Source organism: Perna viridis, chromosome 11, assembly GCF_037379345.1.
Source record: "Perna viridis isolate PV_CMFRI_1.1 ecotype Kerala chromosome 11, ASM3737934v1, whole genome shotgun sequence".
Taxonomy (NCBI): Eukaryota; Metazoa; Mollusca; class Bivalvia; order Mytilida; family Mytilidae; genus Perna; species Perna viridis.
The window spans coordinates 8,894,906-8,921,797 of record NC_142455.1 but is presented as its reverse complement, the minus strand read 5'-3'; the positions used below and the strand labels follow the sequence as shown (position 1 = coordinate 8,921,797).

At 33.1% G+C, this 26,892-nt stretch overlaps 1 protein-coding gene across 3 annotated transcripts; it reads right to left on the bottom strand.

Annotated features, from left to right (window-relative positions):
* Positions 1-116: 116 nt before the first annotated feature.
* Positions 117-26,878, bottom strand: LOC148602879 (peroxisomal carnitine O-octanoyltransferase-like). Of its 3 annotated transcripts, none has more exons than XM_088551730.1 (16): positions 26,723-26,878; positions 23,180-23,313; positions 22,159-22,283; positions 20,449-20,630; positions 19,477-19,604; positions 18,524-18,729; positions 17,887-18,000; positions 16,592-16,693; positions 14,007-14,090; positions 13,367-13,474; positions 12,110-12,240; positions 10,719-10,842; positions 10,331-10,409; positions 9,627-9,720; positions 8,184-8,303; positions 117-3,095 (listed from the first exon to the last, which is right to left on the bottom strand). In XM_088551730.1, the coding sequence occupies exons 2-16, from the start codon at positions 23,304-23,306 to the stop codon at positions 2,960-2,962; spliced, it is 1,860 nt and encodes a 619-aa protein (XP_088407856.1). In that variant the 5' UTR covers positions 23,307-23,313; positions 26,723-26,878; the 3' UTR covers positions 117-2,959. The 3 variants fall into 3 exon arrangements, with proteins under 3 accessions (XP_088407856.1, XP_088407857.1, XP_088407858.1); XM_088551731.1 differs by lacking the exon at positions 26,723-26,878 and adding an exon at positions 26,439-26,615; XM_088551732.1 differs by lacking the exon at positions 26,723-26,878 and adding an exon at positions 25,866-26,009.
* Between the last annotated feature and the right edge of the window lie 14 nt (positions 26,879-26,892).

Genomic DNA, 26,892 nt, shown 5'->3' with positions numbered 1-26,892 from the left:
TATTTTTTGTAGGAAGGGGTCCTCAGCAATGGTCATTTTTCTTCCACTCAAATTCATCCTCAAATACAGTTGTATATGGTATTAAATCATAACATAAGAAACTAAGACACTGCATATATAAATGTAATTTTATTGCATTGGTATTTGCTTACATACAAATGTACATAATTATAATTAATAAAAAAATAAAATACGATTAAAACAAATACAAACAAAAAATACACTGCATCAACTTATGCCATTAACAGATTAAAATGATTTAAAACCAGTAACAAATTGATTGCAATGTTATAATAAAAAAAACAATCACACACAAATACATGTACATGTATTAAATTATAATCAATTAAAATGACAACATATAATCATCAGACTGAGCATGCCAAATTCTGAACCACTTATGTTCGTCCATTCCATAATCATATGATAATGTGTAATCACAGTTTCACTTCAACTTACATTAAGTAAACTCCTATTTTCATTAAGTACCAGTCCACATAAAATTCAGACACAGCCAATGGTAAAGTGATATCATGGTGTAAAAAAAAACCCACCAAACAAACAATGCTTTTTCAGTCTACATTTGCTATATTTTCACTTAACAATAACCATTTCTGCGTTTACATGTAGATCAGCACTTTTCAGAAAATCATACATTCATCTCTTATTCAATTCAATCCAAGAACAATAACTCTTTCAAAGTACCAGTTTTATTTACAATTTACATTGTATATAAATTCAATCTCCAAAGCGCAACAACCAAATGAAAACTAAGACTGGTTATGTAATTTGTAACTGTTTCTGAACAAGAATAAAAACTGAATTTGATGGGTTTTTGACATGCACAAATCACCTACTGTCTGATTTTTAGAAATACTGCTTCTTAAGGCCAATAAGAGCTTGTCAATCTGTAAAAGTTGCATATACATAGGTGTTCAGTTGGTGGAAGCCTCCTAACATTACATAAAATATTCAACAATCTCCCACTCAAGTGCCCCTGTAAAGTGGGAGATTACCTGTAAGTCGTATTCAGAAATTTCTCTCATCTTGTTTTGAATTTTCGGTTTAAAATCACATTTAATGACTACAATTCTATCAATTCACAAATTGATCTTGAACCTGTAGTAAAAATGAATTTACTATCATTGCATTAAAGGGAAACATTTGTATAAGTTATCTTTCAGGGGAAGGGATTCTGGATGTCATCAGATATTGTCAAAGTGAAGATGAAATGAAATGATGTTCCAATAAGATCTATCGGTAAACATCAGACATGTCACAAAAACAAGACCTTGGCAAAACTAGCTAGCTCCAGCTTCGAGAAATCTATTAAGTGGAAGATTTTTCACTATAATTTTTGAAGGTCAACACCTATGTATAAGGAAGGCTCACCCTAGTGCCCTCTTGATGTTGTCTTGGTTGTACGTCTCTCTAGATTGGTTTCAATTTGTATTCGACACATCTTTCACTTACAACAAAAGTTAATATGAAATAAAGTAAAACAAAAACAAACATGAAATTGCATATGTCCTGCTAGGCATACCCACATCCACTAATATAGAAGGGAAAAGACTTCATAAGTAAGATGTACTTATGTCTAATCCCTTTTGCACGTAATTTGACAAATATGATATGTTTAAACTAAACTAATACAAGAAGTTGATATTGGTGAGCAACCAGAATCACTTACAATGTATGCCCCATTCATATGAAGCTACACACCAAATTAAAATCCATCAATCTTTTGGGAGCCAAAATGATTGTGATGAAATTTGTATGCACGACTGGACAAGGTGAATTCAATATACTATACACTTGTTGAGTGGGGATATAATAATGTACACAAATGATGCTTAGACTATGGTTTTCCAAATAGAATATTTTCTCATTTCTTTTCCCATCAGACAGTTGTTTGGAACAGGATGAGAAAGTAAAAATTAAGAATTTATGGCATCCCTGGGTAGGAATTCAAGTTCTCTTATGAGGCTCAACAAGGTAAGAATTTCAAGTTTTCTAACATTTAGGCTCTCCAAAATAAGAGAACACTGAGATGTCGATGTTTTCTGGTAGTGTTTGATTCTTTTCTCATTTATACAAATAATTTTGAGGACATGATTTTGGGTGGAACATCCTGCTTGCCTGTTTGCTTTTATTCCTTTGTATCTTTACAACTGAAGACATTTTATTGTTGTGTAACAATTTTTTTTCATGTGATCAATAGGTGAGATATATATATATATATACATACATGTATGGAAATTAAGCATGGATAAAATTACATCTATAAATATCCTTACTTTAAAAGTGAGAGACTCATTAAATGTTATAAGAAAGACAAATAATAAAAGGTTGATTGAATTGCTGTTTGGTGATGGTGTATATATTAAAATACTAAATATAATTTACTATATCAAAAAAAAATCTTACTTTAGTATGAATTTTGGTTTTATTTCTTACCCTTCATGCATTCAATGATTTAAAATGAAAGTTTCCGTTCTGCATAAATGTTTATTTTCATTGTTGCAGAAATGGCTAAGTATTTCTGATTTAAAAAAAATACTTATACACAGTCTTGTTTGGTAGTACAAAAATTGGAATAAAAAGATGTGATCAAATACATAATTACATTTAGGTTTTCTTTGTATATCCTCTGGCTACAAAGCCATGAGGTTAAAAAATAAATATTACTTTGGTATAATATACATAAAAAAAAAACATGGTCAATACATTTTCAGGATCACAATCCATCATACAGCAGTTGAGGTTGACAGTGTATACATCTGAATTGGATATTACTTCTATTTACCATAGATATAGGCGGATCCAAGGGGGTACTTAACCCCCACCTTTTTGCTTGAAAAGTTTGGTTGATTATATAGAAAACACTGGATATCTTTGGAGCCTGACCCCCTTTTTTATCGGTATATACAACTATCTGTGCCATCACATTATCTGAATATCACAGTTTAGCATGAGCCTGATGTCCTTTCTCTACTATATCACCCATCTCTACCAGACATCGATGGACTTCCTTTGTGAACATCACAGAGTCTGTCTCCTTACAAGATATCCAACATGATACCACACCCTCTATTCTGTAATATAAATATTAACATGTAATCAGCAGGAAATATTACCATTCTCTATACTACTTCAAACTGGAGATACTGTGAGTAAAATACACAAAGGATACCCCCAACACCCGCATATTTTTATGCTGGCTTGAGTAACTGAAGCTTAAACATTTCAATACAATGGTGCATACCATTCAAGGACAGAATCAGGAAATGTATGGTATAAATAATAAAAAATCAATAATTTAAGTTTCAGCTCAAATGTCAAGGTCATTCAAAGGTCATGAATGTGTCCAACATACTGTCTTATGGTGATTCTATTCACCCAGACAACTTAAGAGGCTGTCTCTGACAAAACCATGCAAAATTATAAATATTGTCCAAAAGTCACTTTTTAATTTACGATAAATACCTATTGGAGATTGATAATGATAAGATGAAATACCTTACTACACATTTTTTTTTCACCCATAAGCAGTTTTATTTTTAGTAAAAGCAGTTTATTTCATATTAGGCCATTTTGTTTGATTTGGCATGATGCCAATTCAATCCAAAGTCAGGTGGTAATTTAAGCTTGTGTTTGTATGGTTTCTTTAAAAGGTTATAATTGCTGAAGTAATGCTTTAAAATTGCTAAAAACAAGTTAGATACACTAAATACATATTAATTGTGCATGTGTAAAAGAAAATCACTGGGAAAATGAGGTTTTTATGTTTTCTTTGATTCAAAAAGAGATATTTTTTAAACAAAAAAACATACAAAAACAACCTTTTTAATTGAGAAACATCAATTTTCTATTATTTTTTGTTACTAAGGCCAAAATAGTATTTTTTTCTTCAAATTCATGTTTTCAGTGTGTGAAATTACTTAAATTCCAAACTAACAATTTTATATGAAATCAAGATGGACATAGTTCATGAGGTACGACTCATCATCTATGTACAACACAAATACATGTTTCTTTCCCCAGTACAAAAATACCACAATTTACCTTAGATTTGTCAAAAAAATTAAACAATATTTAGTCTAATTGCTGATGATTTGGTTATTTTTTATTTTCTTTGATGCATATTAAGTGAGCATATTAACGTATAAAATGTCTTGCCAGAATCTTCCTTCTAATATATAACTTATTTTATGGCATAAACTGAGATGAATAGATGTTTGTTTGGCGATAACTGTGGAAAATCCACCTTCTACAATGAAGCTGAACAATTTGTTGTACTATATCAGTGTGGTAAAAACACACATTCACATTTGTACCTGGAGTCTGTATACCAGAAGATGTACTGATTCTCTACAGAAGTGGACGCTTTGTTGTCAACACCACTACCCTTTCATTAACAATATGTCAGAAACATAGAGATGAACTTGGCATACATTGGCGTAGAAAGCAACGGATATGCCAATCTCCATTAAAAATGGAAACCCTACATCAAACAAAAGTTTTGTCTCACATGAATCCATGTAAAAAAATCTTATGATTTTGACCTTGAGGTCAAGAGTCAAGGTCATCTTCTGGTCATGAATGTATTGGCTCATCTATCATGGTGATACACCCATGTGCCAAATTTGGTATGCCTATATGAATCTATGTTAAAAAAACCTATGATTTGATCTTGAGGTCAAAGGTAAAGGTCATGAATGTACACTTCATATCATCTTATGATGATACACCCATGTGCAAAATATGACATGCCTATGTCAAAGAACAAAGAAGTTATTACCAGGACACATATTTGCACAGGCAGGCAGACAGAGTGATTCCTATATACCCCAATGCCATGTTCACAGGGCATAATTATACATGTAATCAGCAGGGGATGTAACCACCCTTTATACTATATCAAACTGTACATGTAATCAGCAGGGGATGTAACCACCCTTCATACTACAAGAGGCTCCCAGGAACCTGAATCGCTCACCTTGTTAAATTTTTGCCTTTTAAGGGCAACAACTCTAACAAGGAGTTGTCAGACAATTTTGACTCCATTTGATTCATTGGACACATTTGTAAGCCTTATAATAAGGCTCATTTCAGCAACTGAAAGCTATTGGCTAAACAGATTTGGAGACCTATGCAAAAATCTGCTGTCTGACCACATTGTTCTATTTTCAGAAACGGCAGCCATGTTTTTTCAGCAATCAAAAATCATCAATGTCACCTTTCATTGAATTTTGCACAATAGTTTCTGAGGAGGAAATTTATAATAAATTTTGTAATAACAGCAAAAACAGCAAAAAGCATAAAAAAAGAGCAATAAATCCAACATGGGTCAACAGATTTTCACCAATATTTAACCACAGATGGATCTCATCATGCTACATACTTTTACCAAGTCATAATTTGGTTAAACCTAACTGTTTTGGAGATATATGCAAAAATCTGCTGTCTGATCCCAATGTTCTATTTTTAGTAACAGCAGCCATGTTTATTAACCGATCAAAAATCCAAATGGTTATTTTGTTAAGGATACCCTATAAAACAAAAATGCCAACTTTCACTGAATGCTGTAGAGCAGTTTCTGAGGAGAAGATTTTTTGAAGTAATAACACCATAAACAGAAAAAAAATGTCCAAAAAGGGCAATAACTCCAACATGAGTCAACAAATTTTCACCAAAATTTGACCACAGATAGATCTTTTCATGCTGAATAATATTACCCCGTGACATTTTGGTTAAACCTAACCATTTGGAGATATATGCAAAAATCTGCTGTCTGACCCCTATGTTCAATTTTTAGTAACAGCGGCCATGCTTTATAACAGATCAAAAATCCAAATGGTCATTTTGTTAAGGATACCCTTTAAAACAAAAATACCAACTTTCATTAAATTCTGTAAAGTAGTTTCTGAGGAGAAGATTATTAAAATAATAACATTAAAAGCAGCAAAAAACGTCCAAAAAGAGCAATAACTCCAACATGGGTCAACAGATTTTCACCAAAGCTTGACCACAGATCTCATCATGCTGAATAATTTTATCCATGTCAGAATTTGGCTAAATCTAACGGTTTTGGAGATAAATGCAAAAAAACTACTGTCTGACCCCTATGTTCTATTTTTAGTAACGATGGCCATGTTTTTCAACGGACAAAAAATCCACATACCAGTTCTATACACGATACCCCAAGAAACATTCATACCAAGTTTGGTTCCAATTGGTCAGGTAGTGTCAGAGGAGAAGATTTTTGAAAGAAATAACATTCAAAATAGCAAAAAAACGTCGAAAAAGGGCAATAACTCCAACATGGCTTAACATATCAAAATGAAAATTTGACCACAGATAGATCTCAACATGCTGAACACTTTTACCCCCATGTCAGAATTTGGCTAAAGCTAACGGTATAGGATATATGCAAAAAACTACTGTCTGACCTGTATGTTCTATTTTTAGTAATGGCGGCCATGTTTTTTCAGTGATCAAAAATCGGTCATTTCATTAAGAATACCCTATAAAACAAAAATGTCAACTTTCACTGAATTTTGCAGAATAGTTTCTGAGGAGCAAATTTATAAAGTAATAACATCAAAAACAGAAAAAAAACATCCAAAAAGAGCAATAACTGAAAGTAAAACCATGAATCAGTCGTAGTTTGTAATTATTAATTCATTGACTGAATCGTTTTAATACAGAAGTCAACAGACCATTTAAATCAATATACAAAATGTGTTTGCAATTTTCTTTTATAAATAATCAACTTTTTTTTTTACCAATCGGAAGTTCCCCAAAACATACTAATAAAATTCTCGTAAAATGTTTTTTGTTCTTGCTATGTGATGTAAAAGTCTGAGAGATACGATGTTTTGGTTACATGTTAGAACGTCCACGTGTGGTCGAAACCAAACTCATTCACTCGCTCTGATATTTTGAGTATGTGATGAAAAAACACAATTTCCAATATTTATCTTAAAATAACTACATACAAGGTTTTTTTTTAAGTTTATTTTCGATCTGAGCATGTAAAAGACTGACACAAACATCCGCTGAAGTTTGATAAAATGTCCAGCATGGGCTGTCAAAATTTCCAGACCTTTGGTAATGAAGATTCTGTAAATGTTTTATTACATTCTACTCAATGGTATATAATAAGAGATGGGTACCTCTCTGTTGAATAGAAGGAAGAAAGTATAGACACCCCCATCACTATATACCCCCTCCACATTTTGTAAGTGGTGTGTATAATAAAATGCTTCACAGGAAGCAGCTTGATACAACCAAAGAGGTCATACCCTGGACAGTTGAGCTAAGTATGGATGCACCATTGAAGTTTGAAACAGCCTTGAATTTTGATTAGGATTAGACTTGGACACAGGATAAGAATTGGATAAGAAACCAAATGGTCCTTTTTTGCCCTTAACTCCTAAATGGTTCCAGTCACAACCTCCAAAATCATTCCCAATCTTAATTTAGGAGTATGGCATTTTGTAGCACAGTATCAATGACATCTGTTCTGTTTAGAAGATACATGAGATATGATATATATAGATATCAGGAGAATGTTTGCATCTGGCCCTTTTAAGCCCTTAATTACTAATTGGTTCAAGTCACAACCCCAAAATTAATCCCAGCCTTCCTTGTGTGGTAAGGTACCTGGTGGTACAAATTCAGAGGCTACAGTTTACTATTTGTCAACTTATTGTCTGGACTTTTTTTAGAATGCCTGTTTCTGACCCCTTTTTGGCACTCACTCCTACAATTTTTAAAACAATCCCAGTATACACCAGCAGTATAGAGTATTTTGGTGCAATATAATAAACATTCATACACATTTACCAGATGTATAAACATGTAGTTAAATACTATAAAATGCTTCTTTTGGCCCCTAATTCCAAAAGAGTTTAGTTCAGAACCCCGAAAGTCAATACCAGCCTTCCTTGCCTGGTATGGAACCTTATTTTAAAATTCTATAATGATCACTTAACCAAGGGTCTACGAAAGAGAATACAGAAATCAGCAGAATACGATTTTTGAGCTGGAAAAGTTTGGTTAAATAAGCAGAAAAAGCAGAAAATCACTGAACCACCAAAGGCAAATTTGCAACCCCCCCCCCCAAAAAAAAAAAACAAAATATCTGGATAAGCTACTGGTATAAAACAAATACATACTTATCATTCTCAATATGATAAAACATTCCATATCCATTTTCCACCATTGCTGATACTCCTCCATACACTGTACTGTAACCGGTAAAACTGGTGGATAGTATGTAGTTACCTCCCCCTCCACTGAAATTGAACATGCACTCATGTTGTCAGATTAAGTACTTTTAACCAATTTACATCCACTGTCATGCCATATATGACAGTAATCAATTCTTATGAGAAAATTTACTCAGCTAAAATATCCCATGACATGAGATTATAGCATCTTACAATAAAACAGCTGAATAGAAGAAAAAACTATTTGACCACCCCCACTACATTAAAAATAATGAGAAAGCTGGATAGTTACAACTGCAAAAAAAAATAATAACAAGAGGCTCTAAGGAGTCTGATTCACTCACCTGGTTAAATTTTTGCCTTTCAAGGACAATAACTCTAACAAGGAGTAGTCCAACAAATTTGACTCCAATACGACTTTGGTAGGACTTTGGTAAAGATCATTTTCCACCCTTTTATGGGCAGTAACTCTTACATGAAGTCATCAGACAAGTTTGATCCCTAAAGATTTTTTTGGGCCTTATAATAAGGATCATTTCAGCAATTTAAGAATTTGGCTAAACCTAAAGGTTTTGGAGATATACGAGAAAAACTTCTGACTGACCCCTTTTGTTCTATTTTTAGTAACAGCAGACAAGTTTTTTTATGGATCAAAATTCCCTACATCAATCCTATGAAAAATACCCTAAGGACATTCATACCAAATTTGGTTTTAATTGGTCTAGTAGTATCAGAGAAAAAGATTTTTGAAAGAAATAACATTAAAAATTGCAAAAAAACATCGAAAAAAATGGAAAAAACTCCATTATGGCTTCACATATTGAAATGAAAATTTTAATGCAGATAGAACTCATTATGCTGAATACATAAATCTCATATCAGAATTTAGATGAACCTAATGGTTTTGGAGATATATGCTAAAAACTACTATCTGACCCCTATGTTCTATTTTTAGTAACCATGGCCATGTTTTATGGCCTCACATGGCCATTTCTGCTAGGTGAGCTAAAAATTGCGAATACTTTTTTTGCATTTTTGGAAATGTGTTCTCCAGGAGTTTTAAGCCCTAAATTGGGAGGTGTTAGGATTCACTTCCGATATTATTGTCATTTTTTTCCCTGCCTTTTTGAAGGTCTAGATGGCATCAGGGTTGTTTCTGGTTTTGTGAAAAAAAAAAAAAACTAATTTTATAGCTCATGTTAATTAGTTAACATGTAGAAAATTTACTGACAATGACCTAAAACATTTTCACATAGACACACATGTAATTTGGATAATAAAGCTTTAAATAACTTATAATTAGAGATTAAAAATGACCACAAAACTCTGATCTTTCGATGTACAACTGGTTCTGTCTAACCGACTCACAAAGAACTATTCATAAATTACCTCTTGGTAAAAGATGGATCAGTAAATATCTCTGGTACTGGTAAACCCTCTTCTTTGGCTATGATTGATAGTCCTAGAAGATGTCTGTCACAACCTGAAAAATCAAAATACTTGAGGAATGAACGCATCTTAGTAAGAAATAGTCAATGTCACAAAAAATGAGGCATTAATGGAACATTATGCAATACTCCACCACATAATGCTAAAACAGGGGGATCATGGCTTAATGTTCAAAATGGACTAACTCAAAAACTTCATATTAGATTTTCCTGAAAATTGAATGGAATTTCTATTTTACAGTATTAGATAATTGTGCAAAGTTCTAAAAACATTCACTGATCTAATCTCAAGTTATCACCTGGAAATCATCAGGGAATGGACACACAACTTTTTAGAGGGTATCAAATAATATCCAAAATACTATTTCCTATAATGACACCATAAATTCCTACTAATTTTACACATAAATTTTTTGTAACACATGGTTTTGGGAGCATGTACCCTACATACAATCTGGATTTGATAGAAAGTCACATGCACTTTAAAATGGGAATAAAAAGAAAAATATATTTGAGAAAGAGTTAGTCTAAGTTATCTTATATAGAAGCAAAATTGAAGTAGTTGCCATCCTAAAATAGGAAAATAAGTATCCATGCCAATATATTGGAACACAGCAAAACTTACTATAGACAGTCATGTGTTACCTTGATTATTTTGAGCTTTAGCCATCAGCTTGTTATGTTTGTCTGCTGCACATAAATATAAACTGTATCTTGTTTGCATCTGGAATATACATCCATCAATAATTCAATTAATTTGTAATAAGCCTTCTGATTGGTTAGGTCTCTTTTTGTATAAACTAACTTGGTACTGTGACATTATTAATGCCGATTGGTCTGCAGTTCACATTTCAAGTAATCCTAAACTATGTAATGTTTTGATTAAGAATAAAATCTTAGTTTGGACAGAAATTGATCAGAAAACTTAACCATTGCACAACTCATTCAGTGTAAACTGTCTCAAAGATGATTTTATCACAATTTTTAAACACAATTAGCTAAAAATTGAAGTTGATAAGGAAGTGATTCTTACAGAAGTATTCATATTACACATAGCTTGACTCCACTCTATAGCCTCCACTGTGCACGATCTCATTGTTTCTGTACGGGCATGGTAGTATTTCCTGGTTGTTGCTGTTTCATATGTCGGTGCAGGTCTAAAATATAAGTACAAGGCAGCATAAATTTATGCTTGTCTCACCTTTCTCCCAAAGCTCAAAGGGACACAAGATAATAAAATTCCTGACAATACACTCAACTATACATTATGCCCTAACTACGTACAAAGTTTCATGAAATTAGGTGCAGTAATTTCTGGTGAGTTGCACTTACAAAAGTGTGGCCCACCAACAGACAGCTGGACAGGGCAAAAGCAATATTTCTATCTACAACCCAAATTGCTCACAAAGTATGTTTAATCAATATAATTAATCCACATATAGTCCCTGATCCAATCCAGGTAACAGATCGATGGCCACTGATTGAATGATTGCTGAAGGATTAACAAACAATGACTGGTGACTGACTCGATTACGGTTTTGTTATGTAAAATGACAGATGATTAGTTCATATAAATTTTAAATCTGTATTGAAATGAATCCAATATAGTGCCATATCAAATGTACTTTGACTTTTAAATATTAAATTCACATTCAGTATTTCATTTAAAAAATCAACTGTAAAAGAAAAGTAATTACATTGATGTCTTAATGAATATAATTTCCTAAATACTTTTAAAAATGGAAAAGCCAAACAAAGGAATCCAATAAATATCACAACCAATCAGCCGTAACATGATGGAAAATTGAAAGGTTCACCAATTTAACAGACTGGTTTGATGGATCAAAGACTGATCGAAAACTGATAGGTGACTGATGACAATCATACTTACAGGTGAACCGATCAGTTCAGGTACTGTACCTTTTTCCTCCATTGGAAGTCAAAATAATTGTTAAGAAATTCAAACTATCCGTTCTTCGTGTTGCGGTAATATGAACTAGACAGACTACCTACTTAAGTAACTGTCTTTGTAAGAATCATGCAAAATTTTAAAAATGTGATACACCCCAAAAAAGGCTATATATTTTTATTTTTGTAATTAAGTTGTTTTATGGGTCTATACTATGAAATGTGTAATTATTCATTCAAATCCGCCTGCTCTTAGGAGATAAAAAAATTGAAAATCCAATAGATTCTATTGTATTTGAGTGTCATTTACAGAGTTATCTCCCTTAATTTTGAAATGTACAGTGCATTCTATATAATTTTTATCTCCTAAGAACACAGGTTATATAAAAAACAATATTAATTTCTGTTTACTATGGCAATTCAAACAAAATGTCAAAAATAAAAATATGTAGGCTTTTAACCCATGAATCACATTTTGCATTATTCTTAGCTGGAGTGCTACTTAATTATACTTACTTTTTATAAATTTTATAATACGCATACTGTAAGGCAAGTTGAACATGTGTGTCAGGATGAAGTTTGTAGCGCCGTAAAAACTTCTTGCCATATTTGGAAAAGGTTGACGCATGAAACTGGATGTTCTTCCCCTAAAAATATTGAGTTCAGTAATATGTTCATGTTACAGACAATAGCAATACTAATAAAGCCTTCACTATATGAAGTAATAATGTCAAAGGAACGAAATTGACTGGATGTTTCGTTCAGTTTATTTTGGTTCAAGCCGATTACCCAAGCTAACTGACTTCAGAACATACTATGAATAGACATGTATCCAGCTTTGACATGCAATGTAGTTATATTACTCATTTTTTTACATGTCTAAACAGTGTTTACAGATAGTATAAACATGAATATTGTACATTTATGACTTTTTTATTTGTTTACTTTCTTTGATTTCGCAAGTCCATATATGAGGGTATTACCCCCACCTTTTCATACACAGGATTCGATCATTTATAAAGCATATGCATTGCTCCCACATGCGAGTACTTGATGTAAGAGAATTCTTAAAATGGACTTAGACACAGAGTTGTGAAAAAAATTGGACTCTGTCCAAAATTTAGGCTGTACTCTGGACTCATCTTCATTTTTTGAGGAAATGGTGCACTCAAGGGGGAAGGGGGGTTACAGCCCCATAAAACAATATTTGCACTGCTAGAAAATAATATGTACCGCCTCGCTTTCAAATTAAGAATGTGATGTCACAATATAAGATGATGTGCATGTTTTCTCCCTTCTTCCACACAAATGATCCAAAGTAAACTATATGAAGTACTTTAACCCTGCTGCATTTTTTGTGTACCATGTCAGGAATTTCTGGCCTTTGTATGTATTGCTTTGTTTTCACCTTTAGTATATTCTTATGTTACTTAGTATATAAGGGAAACTCTTTCACTTTACTCACTGTACCTGTGCACAATGATGTTTTAGGGCCAGCTGCTACCTGTCCTGTGGTGTGAACGTTTCCTTGTCGTTCATTGGAAATCCATAGGTGACCTTTGGCTGACATTTTCATTCTGGTGTGGTTGTTGTCTCTTTGACATATTCACCATGCCTGTCCTCATTATATATACATATAGAAAGTAAAAAATAGCAAATATGTCAAGTTACTTTGGGATAAATTGCAATATATGGACCCTCAGTATCCTGAAATATTTGCTAATTATTACATTCCTAAGTCATGGCTAATTACAAAGAGTTTTAGATATTTACCGTCGCTTCATACATCTGTTTGCCTATTTTCACATGATCTTTTATTGCGTCATCAATGTGAAACACTAATTCTCTTGGTTCAGGTAAGTTTCTCACTTCTTGTGAACCCTATATTGAAAAGAGACTAATATTAGTTCCAAAAACTTTCTTCTGCTATGAATTTATTTTTTCAATAAATTTTGTCTTATGCCAAAAAAATAATGTCTGTTTCCTGCCATCAGAAAGAAAAAAAAGGTAGGTATGTAGGGAAATTATTTTATTTTTCGAAAACATTTTACGTTGAGTTAATGGGGAAACAATCTAGACTTTAACAGTGCTAAAGCCAAAATGGCCATAAAATGTTTAGGATAGGCACAAAAAACTAGGGTAGGTAGGGTAAGAGGAAACAGACATATTATTTTTTTGGCCCTAAAGTTTACTTCTCTATTAGAAAAAATTTTCAAAAATTCACACTTGTAGGCTAAAGTATAAAAAGTCAAAAACTGAATTTCAAGCACAGGTCATTTTACAGGTCAGCATTCAATGTACTGTAACCTACTGTAATTTGTTTGGAAAATTTTGAAATCTCCTTTAAAATATTTGCTCATGAAATTCATTTGCAAAAAAAAAAAAAAAAACCTCCACAAACCATTGAACTTACCAACCAGCGTCCTTTATTTTTAGCAACATACAGATCATTATAGTATGTGCTAGTCACAAGTACCATAGCATCAACTGGAGTATGCTGTAATAATAAGACAACAAATGAAAAATGAACTGCACCATGTGTACCTTCAACTATGGAGGCTAGTATTGGACAGTTTTCTCCCTCTTCAAACTTCTAATACATTATACATCAATTGATTGATTGATTATGGTTTAAAGTAATATATTTTACGCATTTCAGGAAGAGAACAACTGACCAATCGAAACAGACCAACTTGAACTATTCTAACACTCTGAATTATAACTTTATTGTGGTAGCTCCCAGAAGCAACAGCTGGTAGGTAGGCAAGCCACCCACTCGGGCACATTATTCTGACTACAAGCCAACTATCCATCACTCTATCCCCTCAAATACGGTGTACTTGGAAGAGACTTATACATCAATAACCTAGGGTTGTAATATATTTTATCTATGCTACTTACTGTTAAACATTTTAGAAAAGACCATTAATTTTTTTTCTCAAGTGACAGATGGATATTTGTTTCAATACATCTGGAAATGAACTTTGTATCATCTTTTATCTTGCAAAACCTTAAGAGTATTCACATGAAAAGAAAGGTTTTCATTTACAAATGTAAATTCTGTCACCTCAAATTGAAATTGTACTATAAATATTAACAACTGACATATCACAAAATGCATCCAGCTACATGTATATGACTTTTACGGCTGTGAAACAGGAAAGCCATTCCTCTGAATGCTGTCAATTACTTGACTAAACACAGACTGCCATCACACGGATCCAGATTAGTACCAATATCACAGTAGGCTAGCCTTACTTAATTACTGCAATAAAAGGTTCCTACTCTTAAAATATTGCTCACATCACACTGCACTATAATCACAGTATCATCTGCATCATAGTAAACTATTCATTGCATTACTCACATCACAGTTAGCTATAAAAAAAATCACTCATATCAAAATAAGATATTCTCACAGTACATGTATAACTTATGTATAACTCAGTTACAGAATTTGCAAAAATTGTTGGACCTGTTGGTCGTGACCAAAAAAAGATTGGTAGGTCTGACTTCTTTTACCTCTTAGGCAGTCGGCATGTCCAACAGTCATATTAAGAGTTGTCTGTTTGAGTTATTGTTATTGTAATATCTGGCTTTGGGTACTTAGCTGAAAATTAAAACTGGTGGCCAGATTTTAAAGTTTTTTCACAATACCAAGTGGCTTACCAGTATCAGTATAACAACATGGTGTGGCAGAATTTTTCTGGGATTGACATGATTTTTCTTAGTGTCTGACCTATGTCTGACAGAAATCTCTTAAGTTTCGTTAACTCTGAAGTTAGCAATCATCACAGTCTCACTCAAATTACAGTTAGCCATCATCACAGTCCACTCAAATTACAGTTAGCCATCATCACAGTCCACTCAAATTACAGAAAGTCATCATCACAGTCCCACTCAAATTACAGTTAGCCATCATCACAGTCCCACTCAAGTTACAGTTAGCCATCATCACAGTCCATTCAAGTTACAGTTAGCCATCATCACAGTCCACTCAAATTACAGTTAGCCATCATCACAGTCCATTCAAGTTACAGTTAGCCATCATCACAGTCCCACTCAAATTACAGTTAGTCATCATCACAGTCCCACTCAAATTACAGTTAGCCATCATCACAGTCCACTCAAATTACAGTTAGCCATCATCACAGTCCACTCAAATTACAGAAAGTCATCATCACAGTCCACTCAAATTACAGTTAGCCATCATCACAGTCCATTCAAGTTACAGTTAGCCATCATCACAGTCCCACTCAAATTACAGTTAGCCATCATCACAGTCCCACTCAAATTACAGTAAGCTATTATCACAGTCTCATTCAAATTACAGTTAGCGATCATCACATTCTCACTCAAATTACAGTTAGCAGCTACAGTAACTAAACCGATCCGTGCAACTAAAATTGCGATCAGTCATTGGTCACCAATTGGTTTTTAAACAGTCATCGATCTGTCAAATCAACTGTTAAACCGGTGATTGCATAATATGACCACTGAGCGGTCAATATATTTTTCGGATTCTGGTGTTTCCTTTGTCAATTTTTACAAATATCTACATATTGCAATATAGTTAAACATTAATTAATTACTTTTGTTTTATATTTGTTTTATTTTTAACCAAAAAAAAAACAATATATGGATTTGATATATTTGTATTCAGGTAAATTCAATATGGTAGTATATTGGGTTTGTTTCAATGGAAATTCTTAAATTTACATGAACCAATCATCAGTCATTTTACATCACAAAATTGCAGTCAGATCGGTCACTGGTCATCAGTTATGAATCCGTCATCGATCAATCAGTCAGCGATCATCAATCCGTCAAATAGTTGCGCGGATCGGTTCAGGGACTGTAGCTATCATCACATTCTCACTCAAATTACAGTTAGCATCTAGCTATCATCACAGTTTCACTCACATCAACACTACACTACTCTTACAGTCTTGCATCACAGTTAGTTTAAATTATAGATTTAATGACAGAATTACTCACATCACAGTTAGATCCACAGGTTCCATTCTCAAAGAAGATCAAATTCAGAGTTTTATCAAACCATTTGTCAGCTGCTTTCCTAGCTAAAGATTCTATAAACATCTAAAAAAAAAAAAAATAAGTGCAAATAAACAACATTCTTCAAATAACCTAGTAATCTGAAGTCCTATTCTGGTAAAAATGCTTGTAGCCCTGTAAGAATTAAAAAAAAAAACCACCCCTGTAATATAGTTTGAGCCTGTGAGTAAAATGGTTTACTGTGAAGACTAAAACAACAGTAAATATTATACATAACTTTAATTGAATTTCAAATTATTTCTTCCATAAGAACTCATAAATTGTTCATGGCTTTCAACTCAAAATTTCCTCATTAAACTAGAATTACCATCAGCATGACCATAATCAATTCTCCTCCCCTATTCATATATACATTTTCAAAAAGACACATTTAACATTGACATTTATTTATGAACCAACAATGCATGCACATGACATATTGCACATCAATCAATAAATGTCCCCAAATATGCAAAATTGGTGTCCCTATTTCAGTAAATGACTATAACTATATTAAACAAGTAGAAATCCAATATTCCTTCAGATCAAAGATCTAAAAAGTATGTGTTCGGTAAAATACTGTGATTATACATACAGTTCTCAGAGAGTTTTACCAATATTCATCAAGCAATTCAAGAAACACCACTGATAGAAATGCTAGGTCCTTCAACAGTTCATCAGATTAGAATGACGAAGTCCATGTTAGGCTAATACAAGATGTAAATGAACCTGGACTACATCAAAAAAGCATTATCATCATCGCCTGAAAGTTTCATGTAAATTTATTGAGTGGTTTCTTAAGAGTCAAATGAACAAAATGTATGACCCAATCCATCTATCTAACAAAGCCAATGTTATGCTAATGGAAACATGAGAATAGTGTACTATTACATGAAAAGCACAAGTCATTTAAAACAGGCACCTTCTTCCATTACCTGAGGATTACAAGTCATTTAAACCAGGCAATTTCTCCAATTGCCTGAGGATTATTTTATTATTGAAACCAGGTAGCCTCTCCCTTTACCTAAGGATCATGTATCATTGAAACCAGGCAGTCTATCTCTTTACCTGAGACCATGTATCATTGAAACCAGGCAATCTCTCCCTTTACATGAGACCATTTATTATTGAAACCAGGCAATCTCTCCTTTTACCTCCCTCTCCATTTATATAATTATGTATTTATATAATTATGTATCATATAAACCAGGCAGCCTCTCCCTTTTATAGAACCATACCTCAGAATCATTAGTTGGTGAAGCACCATCCAAACTTATTGTACATATACAGGTCTCTATAGTCCGTAAATGATGAAAATTATCTGGATGGAAAGACAAAAGTTTGCTTCTTATCTGTAAAACAATATATTACGAAGGATTCCAATTAATGACATACCTTTAAATTGAATAGGAAATAAAAAAACAAAACTTGCTTGTAATAATAAGACTTGTATTTGCAAAAATAATGAATTTTTATCTACTTCTTGAAAGGCAACATCCCACAATGGCTATGTGATACAAACAAGTGATAACACATTTTAGCCACTGCAATTGGTTGTTGTGTGATTGTGTTGTACTGTCTATAAAATCTGATTGGTTGAAAATGAATTTATAACATTTCTTACATTATTGTCCCGTTACAACTGGTGACATCAAAAAGGTGTGACCAGTAGAATTTTCACCATGACAGATACAAAAGTTAACCAGCCAAGTATTCCAAAAGAATCGAAAAATATGAACTCACTTTATTGACTTTAAAAATGAAATTAAACTCGCCATGGCTCATTTGTTAATAATTTGAGTTGATATTTTGCAGTATTTAACTTTCACTGATTATGAACCTATAAATACCAATGACATCTGTAACCAGTCTTACTTGAGCCCACTTAGTCCTTTCAAGAGCAGTTAAAGCACTGATTCCCTGTCCTACTGGTTTACTGTTACAATAGTCTTTAATTCTCTGTATCTGGAGGCTAATTTCAGGGGGAGATAATACATTAAAACCTTCATCAGCAATGTCAAAACTAAACAGTCTCTCCTTGCACAAGACTACAACATGTCTTGGTCCATTCCCTTCTTGTTCTGAAATCACATAAAAAAAATGGGGGTCCTCAAAATGGAAATCCTAGGTACATGTAAAAGGCATATTCTGTAGAACAATAATCTTATAATGGGAAAAAGTACATTGCACCTCCATACTCAACTTTTTCATACTTGGGGATGAATGGATTTCATACAGCACTTTTTCAACATCATAATGATCAATTCTAATTCGATCAACTAAAATAATTGTCATTAAGTGCAGGAATTTATAAGAATCGGGCAAATTGAAAAATAATTCGTGCTCAGAAAAAAAAAAATAATTTGACAATGTAGGAACATAGTTTATGGTCTATTGAGGATGAATTGACTATTTGTTTGTCTTAAAACTGTCAGATTATGCAGAAAAGGGAGTTCAAAGTTACAATACATTGATAGGGGAAAGAAAGTTATCTCCCTTTGATGGTGAAATTGCAATTCATTTCTCATAAATTATATCTGAATTACTGACACTTAAAATAAGAAATGAATGCCAATTTGGCATTTTAGATAACATTTTGAATAAGATTTCTTGGAAAGACTTGAATTTTTTTTCACCATGATTCACACATTGCCTGATTCTTACAGAAAATAGCACTTTAATGTCTAATTTTGTAACATTCATGTTAAGAATACAAAAAATAAACAATTTAAAGTAAATGGTGGTTGAATCTTCACGAAATTCAATGGAGACAGACAAGTACAAATATAATACACCCAAGATCTTTTTGAACTTTGACCTTGACCTACCTGTAAGGAAGTTGAAGGACAAATGATCTACTTTAACTCCAGGAATTCTACAGGAACTGTAAGCTCTTTTAAACTGATTCATACACATCTTGTTTCCCTTGCTGTCTTTATCTATTTTTAACCTCTCTCTAGAAGAAAAAAAAGAATAAAGTTTATAGTACCTGTGAATGGTTTTTTTTTTGTAACTGCTGACCTACTAACCTATAAAAGATAGTTAAAGAGGGTCAAAATTGCTGAAAAAAATATAATTAATTTGGACTAAAGTGTATGTCATGAGTCTTCACAAATAGTAGTATTTGATGACCCTAAACTGTTTTTGTAATTACTTAGAAATGGTCTAGTCAATACAGGTGCTTAAAAATGATAAGTGTCCATAAAAAATCTAATTATGACTTGAAATATTTTGCATGTGAAATGTTAAGTGTCAACATGCAAGTTCCAAGAAGATATTTTACCTGTAATTTACTTCTAAAATGCACCTTTTGTGAAGATTGATTATTATTTAAGCCTAATATGGCAGAAATTTCATGCATCTCAGGAGCAATCAAACAGACCCTGTTTTGTACTGGTCTGACATGTTGAGCCAATCAAACAGACCCTGCTTTGTACATGGTATGAAAAAAAACACCTTTTTCAAAGTTTAATTTGACTATTCACGCCATCAGAATCAAGGAAACAAGACGAGATTTTCCATATCACTTCGGTAAATTGAGTTACAATTTCTAGAAATCCACTGAAAATGAACAATTCAAGGGCAGATAACTCTGGCAAAACATCATTTTTCTAACATTCTGTTGAAAAATTTCTTAGCAAATCCAGTGGTGCAGAGATCAAATAATAACCTTTTCAAATAGAAAAAGTATATTTGAGTGAAATTTAATTTGATTACGGTGACTTTTTGGCATGCATGTTTCTGATTTTTCCCATTTTGCCTGATTCTTACAAAAACTCACACTTAATTTGTTGACTTACTCTCTGATCATACTCCAGAATTTAGCAGTGGAATGCATGATTATGCCTGCCCTGTACACTTGTGTGCCTGATTGAGGAGGGAAAGCATGGTGTATGTATGGACCAGGTCCACCAAAGTTAACTAGCGGGGCAATAGGATAACGACCCTCCAAGTAGGCAGCATCATCCCACCATTTCTCTAACTGAAACATCAAAGAATATTATCAATTAATGACTGAAGTTTCATATTCATATTCCAGATTTGCGGACCAACATTTTGTCAACATTTATCTCCCTTTGGAGAAGGTGTCTATTCGGAACATGTAAGGTTTTCCATCCAATATCGACCATACTTTAGAAAATCTCGAAAGTCAAAAGGGAATTTGTCGTTCTACTGACCCTGCCATAAATTTTCTTTAACCTGGGATACAAATGAAAATCATCCTTATGTAACCTACCAACAAAATGAAACATCCCGTAAATTTTGGAAACACCGTTGTGATTGCCTGTGGGGATTCCATTTTCATTCGATTTACCTCTTTTTTCTGTACCCGAATCCAAACATCGATTAGAGAGACTCCGAAATTATACCTGCACTTACGGGAGATAACTCTGCAAAAACAGGATAAAATATGGCTGCATCCCAAGCTCCACAAGTAGGTAATAACTTGAATAAAAGGTTAGATGATGTGCACCTAGATGAAGCTGCAAATTTTCAACTCAGAAGTGTATACAATGAACTAGTTATCATACACTGAATGTATGAGAACTTTTTTTTATTAATATTAAGTAGTTTTCTTTGATAAAAATAAATTATAATTTCTTTCTCAATGAAATTAGTACATGAAAATTATCACAAGAAGCTAAGAACAAACACCAATATGGCAATATCAATATTTCAAACATCATTGATATCATCAGCAAAATAGCAAGATCAGATTATAATATAATTGATTATGTACACTCAAATTGATTTCCTCATTATCACAGAGCCAGCTCAAGCAAAAAACAAAAAAAAAACAATCCTGTGAAGAAAGTCAATAATAACCTATAAGCAGGTACACTTGACATATATCAAGAAGCAAAGGCAGATCAAAAGGGGGAGCTGACCTCCTAAAAGTTTCATTGATTTGATAGAAAACTAGAAAAACCGTGAGCAATGGTCACTAACTTGATACAACACTCCCCCATTTGATATCATGCACCTTTTGACCTGCATATTGATTTAGAACAATATCCAAAACAGGAGGTACACAATGGAAACATGTAATAAAGATGTAATAAAGAATATGTGAACGTTTCATTCAATTCCATTCAGCGGTGTAGGAGGAGTAAAGGTTAAGAGATAGGTACCCAATACAAAAAAGAAGGAAGGAAGGAAAGACACCCTATCACTACATACTCCCTACTTTGCAAAGGGGGGATATAAAAGCAGAAATTACATGAGCCAGCCCCCTTAAGGCCAGTTGGTGGTCCCCCTCTATTCAGAATTTCTGGATCCCCCATTGACAAGCATATTACATTCTTCATCTTTATCAAATTGAGCATAAGAAACAAAAGCACACTTACGTGTACCCAGTTTCTGGAATGAGTAGCCTTTTCCACCAGTTTACTAAAGAACACTTACCCAGTTTCTGGAATGAGCAGCCTTTTCCACCACTTTACTAAAGCACACTTACCCAGTTTCTGGAATGAGCAACCTTTTCCACCAGTTTACTAAAGCACACTTACCCAGTTTCTGGAATGAGCAGCTTTTTCGACCAGTTTACTATGAAGCTGTTTTCCTACACCTGAACCAAACTGTTGTACAATAAATTCTGTCTGTCTATATTCTTCTGGAGTAACATGGGGCTTCACTGAAAAGGAAGATATGAACAGGTGTTTAATGTTGACGATACTTCGAGTTTGTACAATTGGAAATCATATTTTTTAAAGAGAATTTTTTCTGGAACTCAACAGAAACAGAAAACTTTCCTAGCACAACATACATGTACTCATACAGTCTACAGGTATTAAAGTTTTACTTTGTTCTAGAATAGGTATGAATACCTTTCTAGGTAATTATGGCACTCCTCTTTCTAAGAATCAGGCAAAATGTGTATAAGGAGTGGAACATGAAGGAAAAGAACAGATATTTTATTGCATTATCGATAATTTCAAATTATGTGCCAACTATCGCCCAATTTTTACACAGAATGGTACTTAATACCTGCTAGAAATCTCTTGTGTATGAATCAATTCATTAACTGAGATTGGTGGAACTCACCTCAATCTAATTGTCTCTAAAGTGTTTGACTTAGTTCATAACTAGGAGTGGTGGTACTCACCTAAATCTAGATATAACCTCTCAAGTGTTTGACTGAGTCCATAACTAGGAGTGGTGGTACTCACCTAAATCTAGATATAACCTCTCAAGTGTTTGACTGAGTTCGTAACTAGGAGTGGTGGTACTCACCTAAATCTAGATATAATCTCTCAAGTGTTTGACTGAGTTCATAACTAGGAGTGGTGAAACTCACCCAAATCTATGTCACTCCAGTGAATGACTGAGTTTAGGAACTGGAATTGATGGTACTCATCGGAATCTAGATGTCTTGTAGGGTATGATCAAGTACATAAATAAGTTGAGGTACTCACCTGTATCTAGATACCGCTGTATACAGTGTATGACTCAGTTCAGGAACATGGACTGTTGATACTCAACAACATGTAAGTACTGATTGAGTACATAAGTAGGAGTCATGGTACTTACCTGAATCTAGATATCTTTCAAGTGTATGACTAAGGTCAGGAACTGGGAGTGGAGGAAGTTTGTCTTGATTACTGAATGTTTTCTCTTTGTTAGTATTGTACAACTCATCAGGATCTAATGGTTCCATTTAGTACCTGTACAATAATGTATCATGATAAAATACAAACAGTGAAAAAGAAGGTATTGTAATCTAGCATTTTCCTTCATAAAACATGATATCACTTGCAAGATTTTTGGCACATAAAACTAATAATTTTAATTCTCTTGGAATCCAGACCAGTCAGCTAATTGCCATCAATATTTTTATTCATAACATATTCAAGAAGTTTTCACTCATCCAGCAGTAATTCAACTCAAGAAGACTAAAATTAAATCGATCATTCCAAAGGGTGCAGTATAAAACTATTTCAATTGGAATACCTCCTTTCAGTTTTGAATATTGGAAATTGGTATCTAATGTATTGAGACTAAATTTTTAACCAGATACTTATTTCGTCCTCAAATTAAAAACCTTTACTTAAAAAAATTTATTACTATCAGTTATTGCCTTTATACATGTTGTATATACTTTCAGTGTAATAATACTGTACATCATTTACTTTTTTTTTAAATGACCTACATCAAAGGATATATAGTTAGATGGATGTTAATAAGAAATTCTATTTGTTATTAAAAAAAGGGTAATAACTAAATTAATAAACTAATAAATTGTAGGTTATAGGCAAAATGAGAAGTCAAAAATGAAAGTCTGTATTACAAATGGCAATATCAACGCCAGTAGGCAGAAAGAACATAAACACATGTTAACTGCAAGGCAGACAAGTTTATTGATGAAAGGAAACTGTGACTAACGTCGCACATGTGCAATTACAAATTTACCCCTTCTATTCTGGGGGAGAGAACTCAAACTAAATATTACACACTGGCACAAGCAAAAACCAGGAGGTTGGAGACAATAGCAATGACCCTAACTTGCACTAATCCTCCCACTTACAAATACATTTCTCCCATTACAGTTGACTGTTTCTGCTTCATTGCAATATACACAGGCAGAGTAAAATTGCCACCATGAAAAGTTAGCACAAACAGTAGCCAAAACAGTATAAGAAAAGGATTGATGATATTATGAAAATCCATTATCTATAATCTTTCTGTCAGAAACAGAATATTTCTCAATAAGATCTTGATATGGTAAATAAAACTTTTTCAGGCAGCATATGGCATAATTTTATAACCTTGGTCCAAAAGCCTGTCTTTCAGGCAACAATGGTGCATTATCATATCAAAATGGTGGCTAGTAGCTGTGGCATACCTTAACTGGGAGATATCGGTCCATCTAACACCACAAAGACAAGTCTTAATACACTATAAGAGTAAACACATAAAAGTAGCACTAAGCCCCATAATATGACATTTTTCTGAAGTAGAAGTACTACCATTGGAATGGTAATTTAAAATTACATAAAATACTCTAAATTTAGTGTTAGTTTTTTGTGCTAAAATTGCCAACAATCCTATGTGTAACAGACCACGACTGAATGGATACCAATTGAATAAACATTGTCGTGTTAACAGTTCAGAACTACATTTCAAGAGTGGAATTTATGAGTGATTAGAGTGTTGGAAAATAAATGTTAATTGAATATCTTTTTTGTAATTTTTGCTCGTTTTTATGAAAAATAGTAATGCTGATTTTGAAAAAGCCTTTAAAAAAATGAATTATAAACAGTATTAATTAAGTCATACAGTTTTAAATAATGGGGCAATAATAATTACATTAATAACATTTATGGCAAGGATTGTAAAGACAACTTGAAAATTTTTTCTGTGTTCTATTTGCATGAGGTCTTTTATATTGATTAGGATTTTTTTTTATGTCTAAGGTATGTTGCCACTACACGTTTTCCATATGTTGAACAAACAGCATTAGAAGAATTCCTTTATCTAATAAAACTCTCTGATACAGAATTTCTTTCTCCTCAGTAGATGTTGAAAACCAGCTCCGATACGTAACTGCATATCTCTTAAAAGAACCAAATAGTTCACAGTTTCCTGTTCCAAAGAGGACTTTTTTTGTCTGTGAAAGGGACTCTAACAATGTCATGTAATGCAGATTGTATAAATGATCCATTTAATGGAAATATAAAAATGAAAATATCAGGAAAAAAATCTTGTTCGTATAATTACTTTCTACTTTCAAATTAGATGAAAACTTCTATGTAAATGACCAAAAGACTAGTCTAAACATGCACTTTCGTAACTAAACGAAAACAAACCAAGGTCTCCACCTAGCAGTTTTCAAAGTAGAACTAACATAACTATGATGCGTGTATATCAAATTTTGTTAATAAAGACATCATTCACAATTTTTTGGCATTTTATATGCATTTACTTTTATTGCTGAGTACATTTTGAAAGGATTTAACTATGTATTTAAAACATTTCCCATGCATTATATTTTCAACTTCAAATAATAATGAAACCACCGAGGAGTTAAATATATTATATATATTCTTGAAACCATGTACAAAAATTGAACATAATTAATGTAAAGATGGTGCACTAAGACTAGTCTTTGTGGTATTTTAGACGTACCCGTGAGATATACATGTAAATACCATACGTAGGGTGAGGCTGGTACATTTTGGGAAAAAACAATAAAAATTAATGTCTGGCGTAAATTTACCGAAAGATTATGCCCAGAATGTGTTGGTGTTTGTGGTGACTTGGAAACTAATTCCCGTGCATCAATGATGTTTTGGGGCTGTACAACGTACTCTTACATCTGTGCAAGAAAACATGAATAGCGAAAAGTATATATCAGTTTTTGATGATTGTTTGTGGCCTGTTGTTTGCTCAGCACTTCTCAAATCATCGATGAACTTTTCAAGAAGACAATGCACCTTGCCATGTCTCGTTGCGGTCAAATCAATGGAAGCAGGAAAATGATATAAATACTTTATCAGGGCCACCTAAAAGTCCAGATATCAATATTATTGAAACTGTGTGGAAAGTGGTTAAAGCTCGGGTTCAAAGAAGGGTAAATGAAATTTATAATGCTGGCAACGTGGAAAGAGTGGTTCTCGACATTTTGCACTACATTAAGCTTTTACAATAGAAATATGCATGGTATTGCTGTGATTTTATTATCAAGATAGTTTGATATCGGCCATTTTGCGAAGTCATTCATGGCAAAGGACTGTACATAATATAAAAATAATGGGAACTTCGAAAAATGAAATATTAGCAATCAATTTACTTTTAGTAAACCTGGCACGTCAATATCCAAAGAAAAAGAGGAACATTGCAGGGTCAGAAGTAATTCGGTCCAATGAAAATATGAACATGAAAGATTAAACGTTCTGAAAAGTCGGGTTTTATTTCAGAACTTGAGACAGTTGAGTTGACCTCGTCAAACCAAGTCCTATTTCAGGGTGAAGAAAAAGTTAACACATTTTTTCTATATCATTGTTAAATATTATTTTTATTTATATATAAGCAAATAGTTAATGGTGCATAAAGATAGGTGACAGTGCAGCATACCTCTTCAGTACGACAAATATCTCAGAAATATTCCGGCGGCTGCTATATGTTACTGCGATACAAAGTTCAATTCTGGCTAATAAAATATGATCAGATCGTCCAAGTGATAGATTGCACCAAGCAGCTTCGCCTCGTCCTCACATTTTATGTTGTTACCACACTTGTGTTAC

What these genes read in the sequence shown, in the direction of transcription:
- LOC148602879 (XM_088551730.1), bottom strand. Translation starts at nt 23,306, where the DNA reads ATGGAACCATTAGATCCTGATGAGTTGTACAATACTAACAAAGAGAAA. An exon ending in AAAGGACTAAGTGGGCTCAA is followed by an intron (nt 18,001 to 18,523) that starts GTAAGACTGGTT and finishes ATTGTTTTACAG; the next exon opens with ATAAGAAGCAAACTTTTGTC. An exon ending in AACAGATGTATGAAGCGACG is followed by an intron (nt 12,241 to 13,366) that starts GTAAATATCTAA and finishes CAATATTTTTAG; the next exon opens with GGGAAGAACATCCAGTTTCA.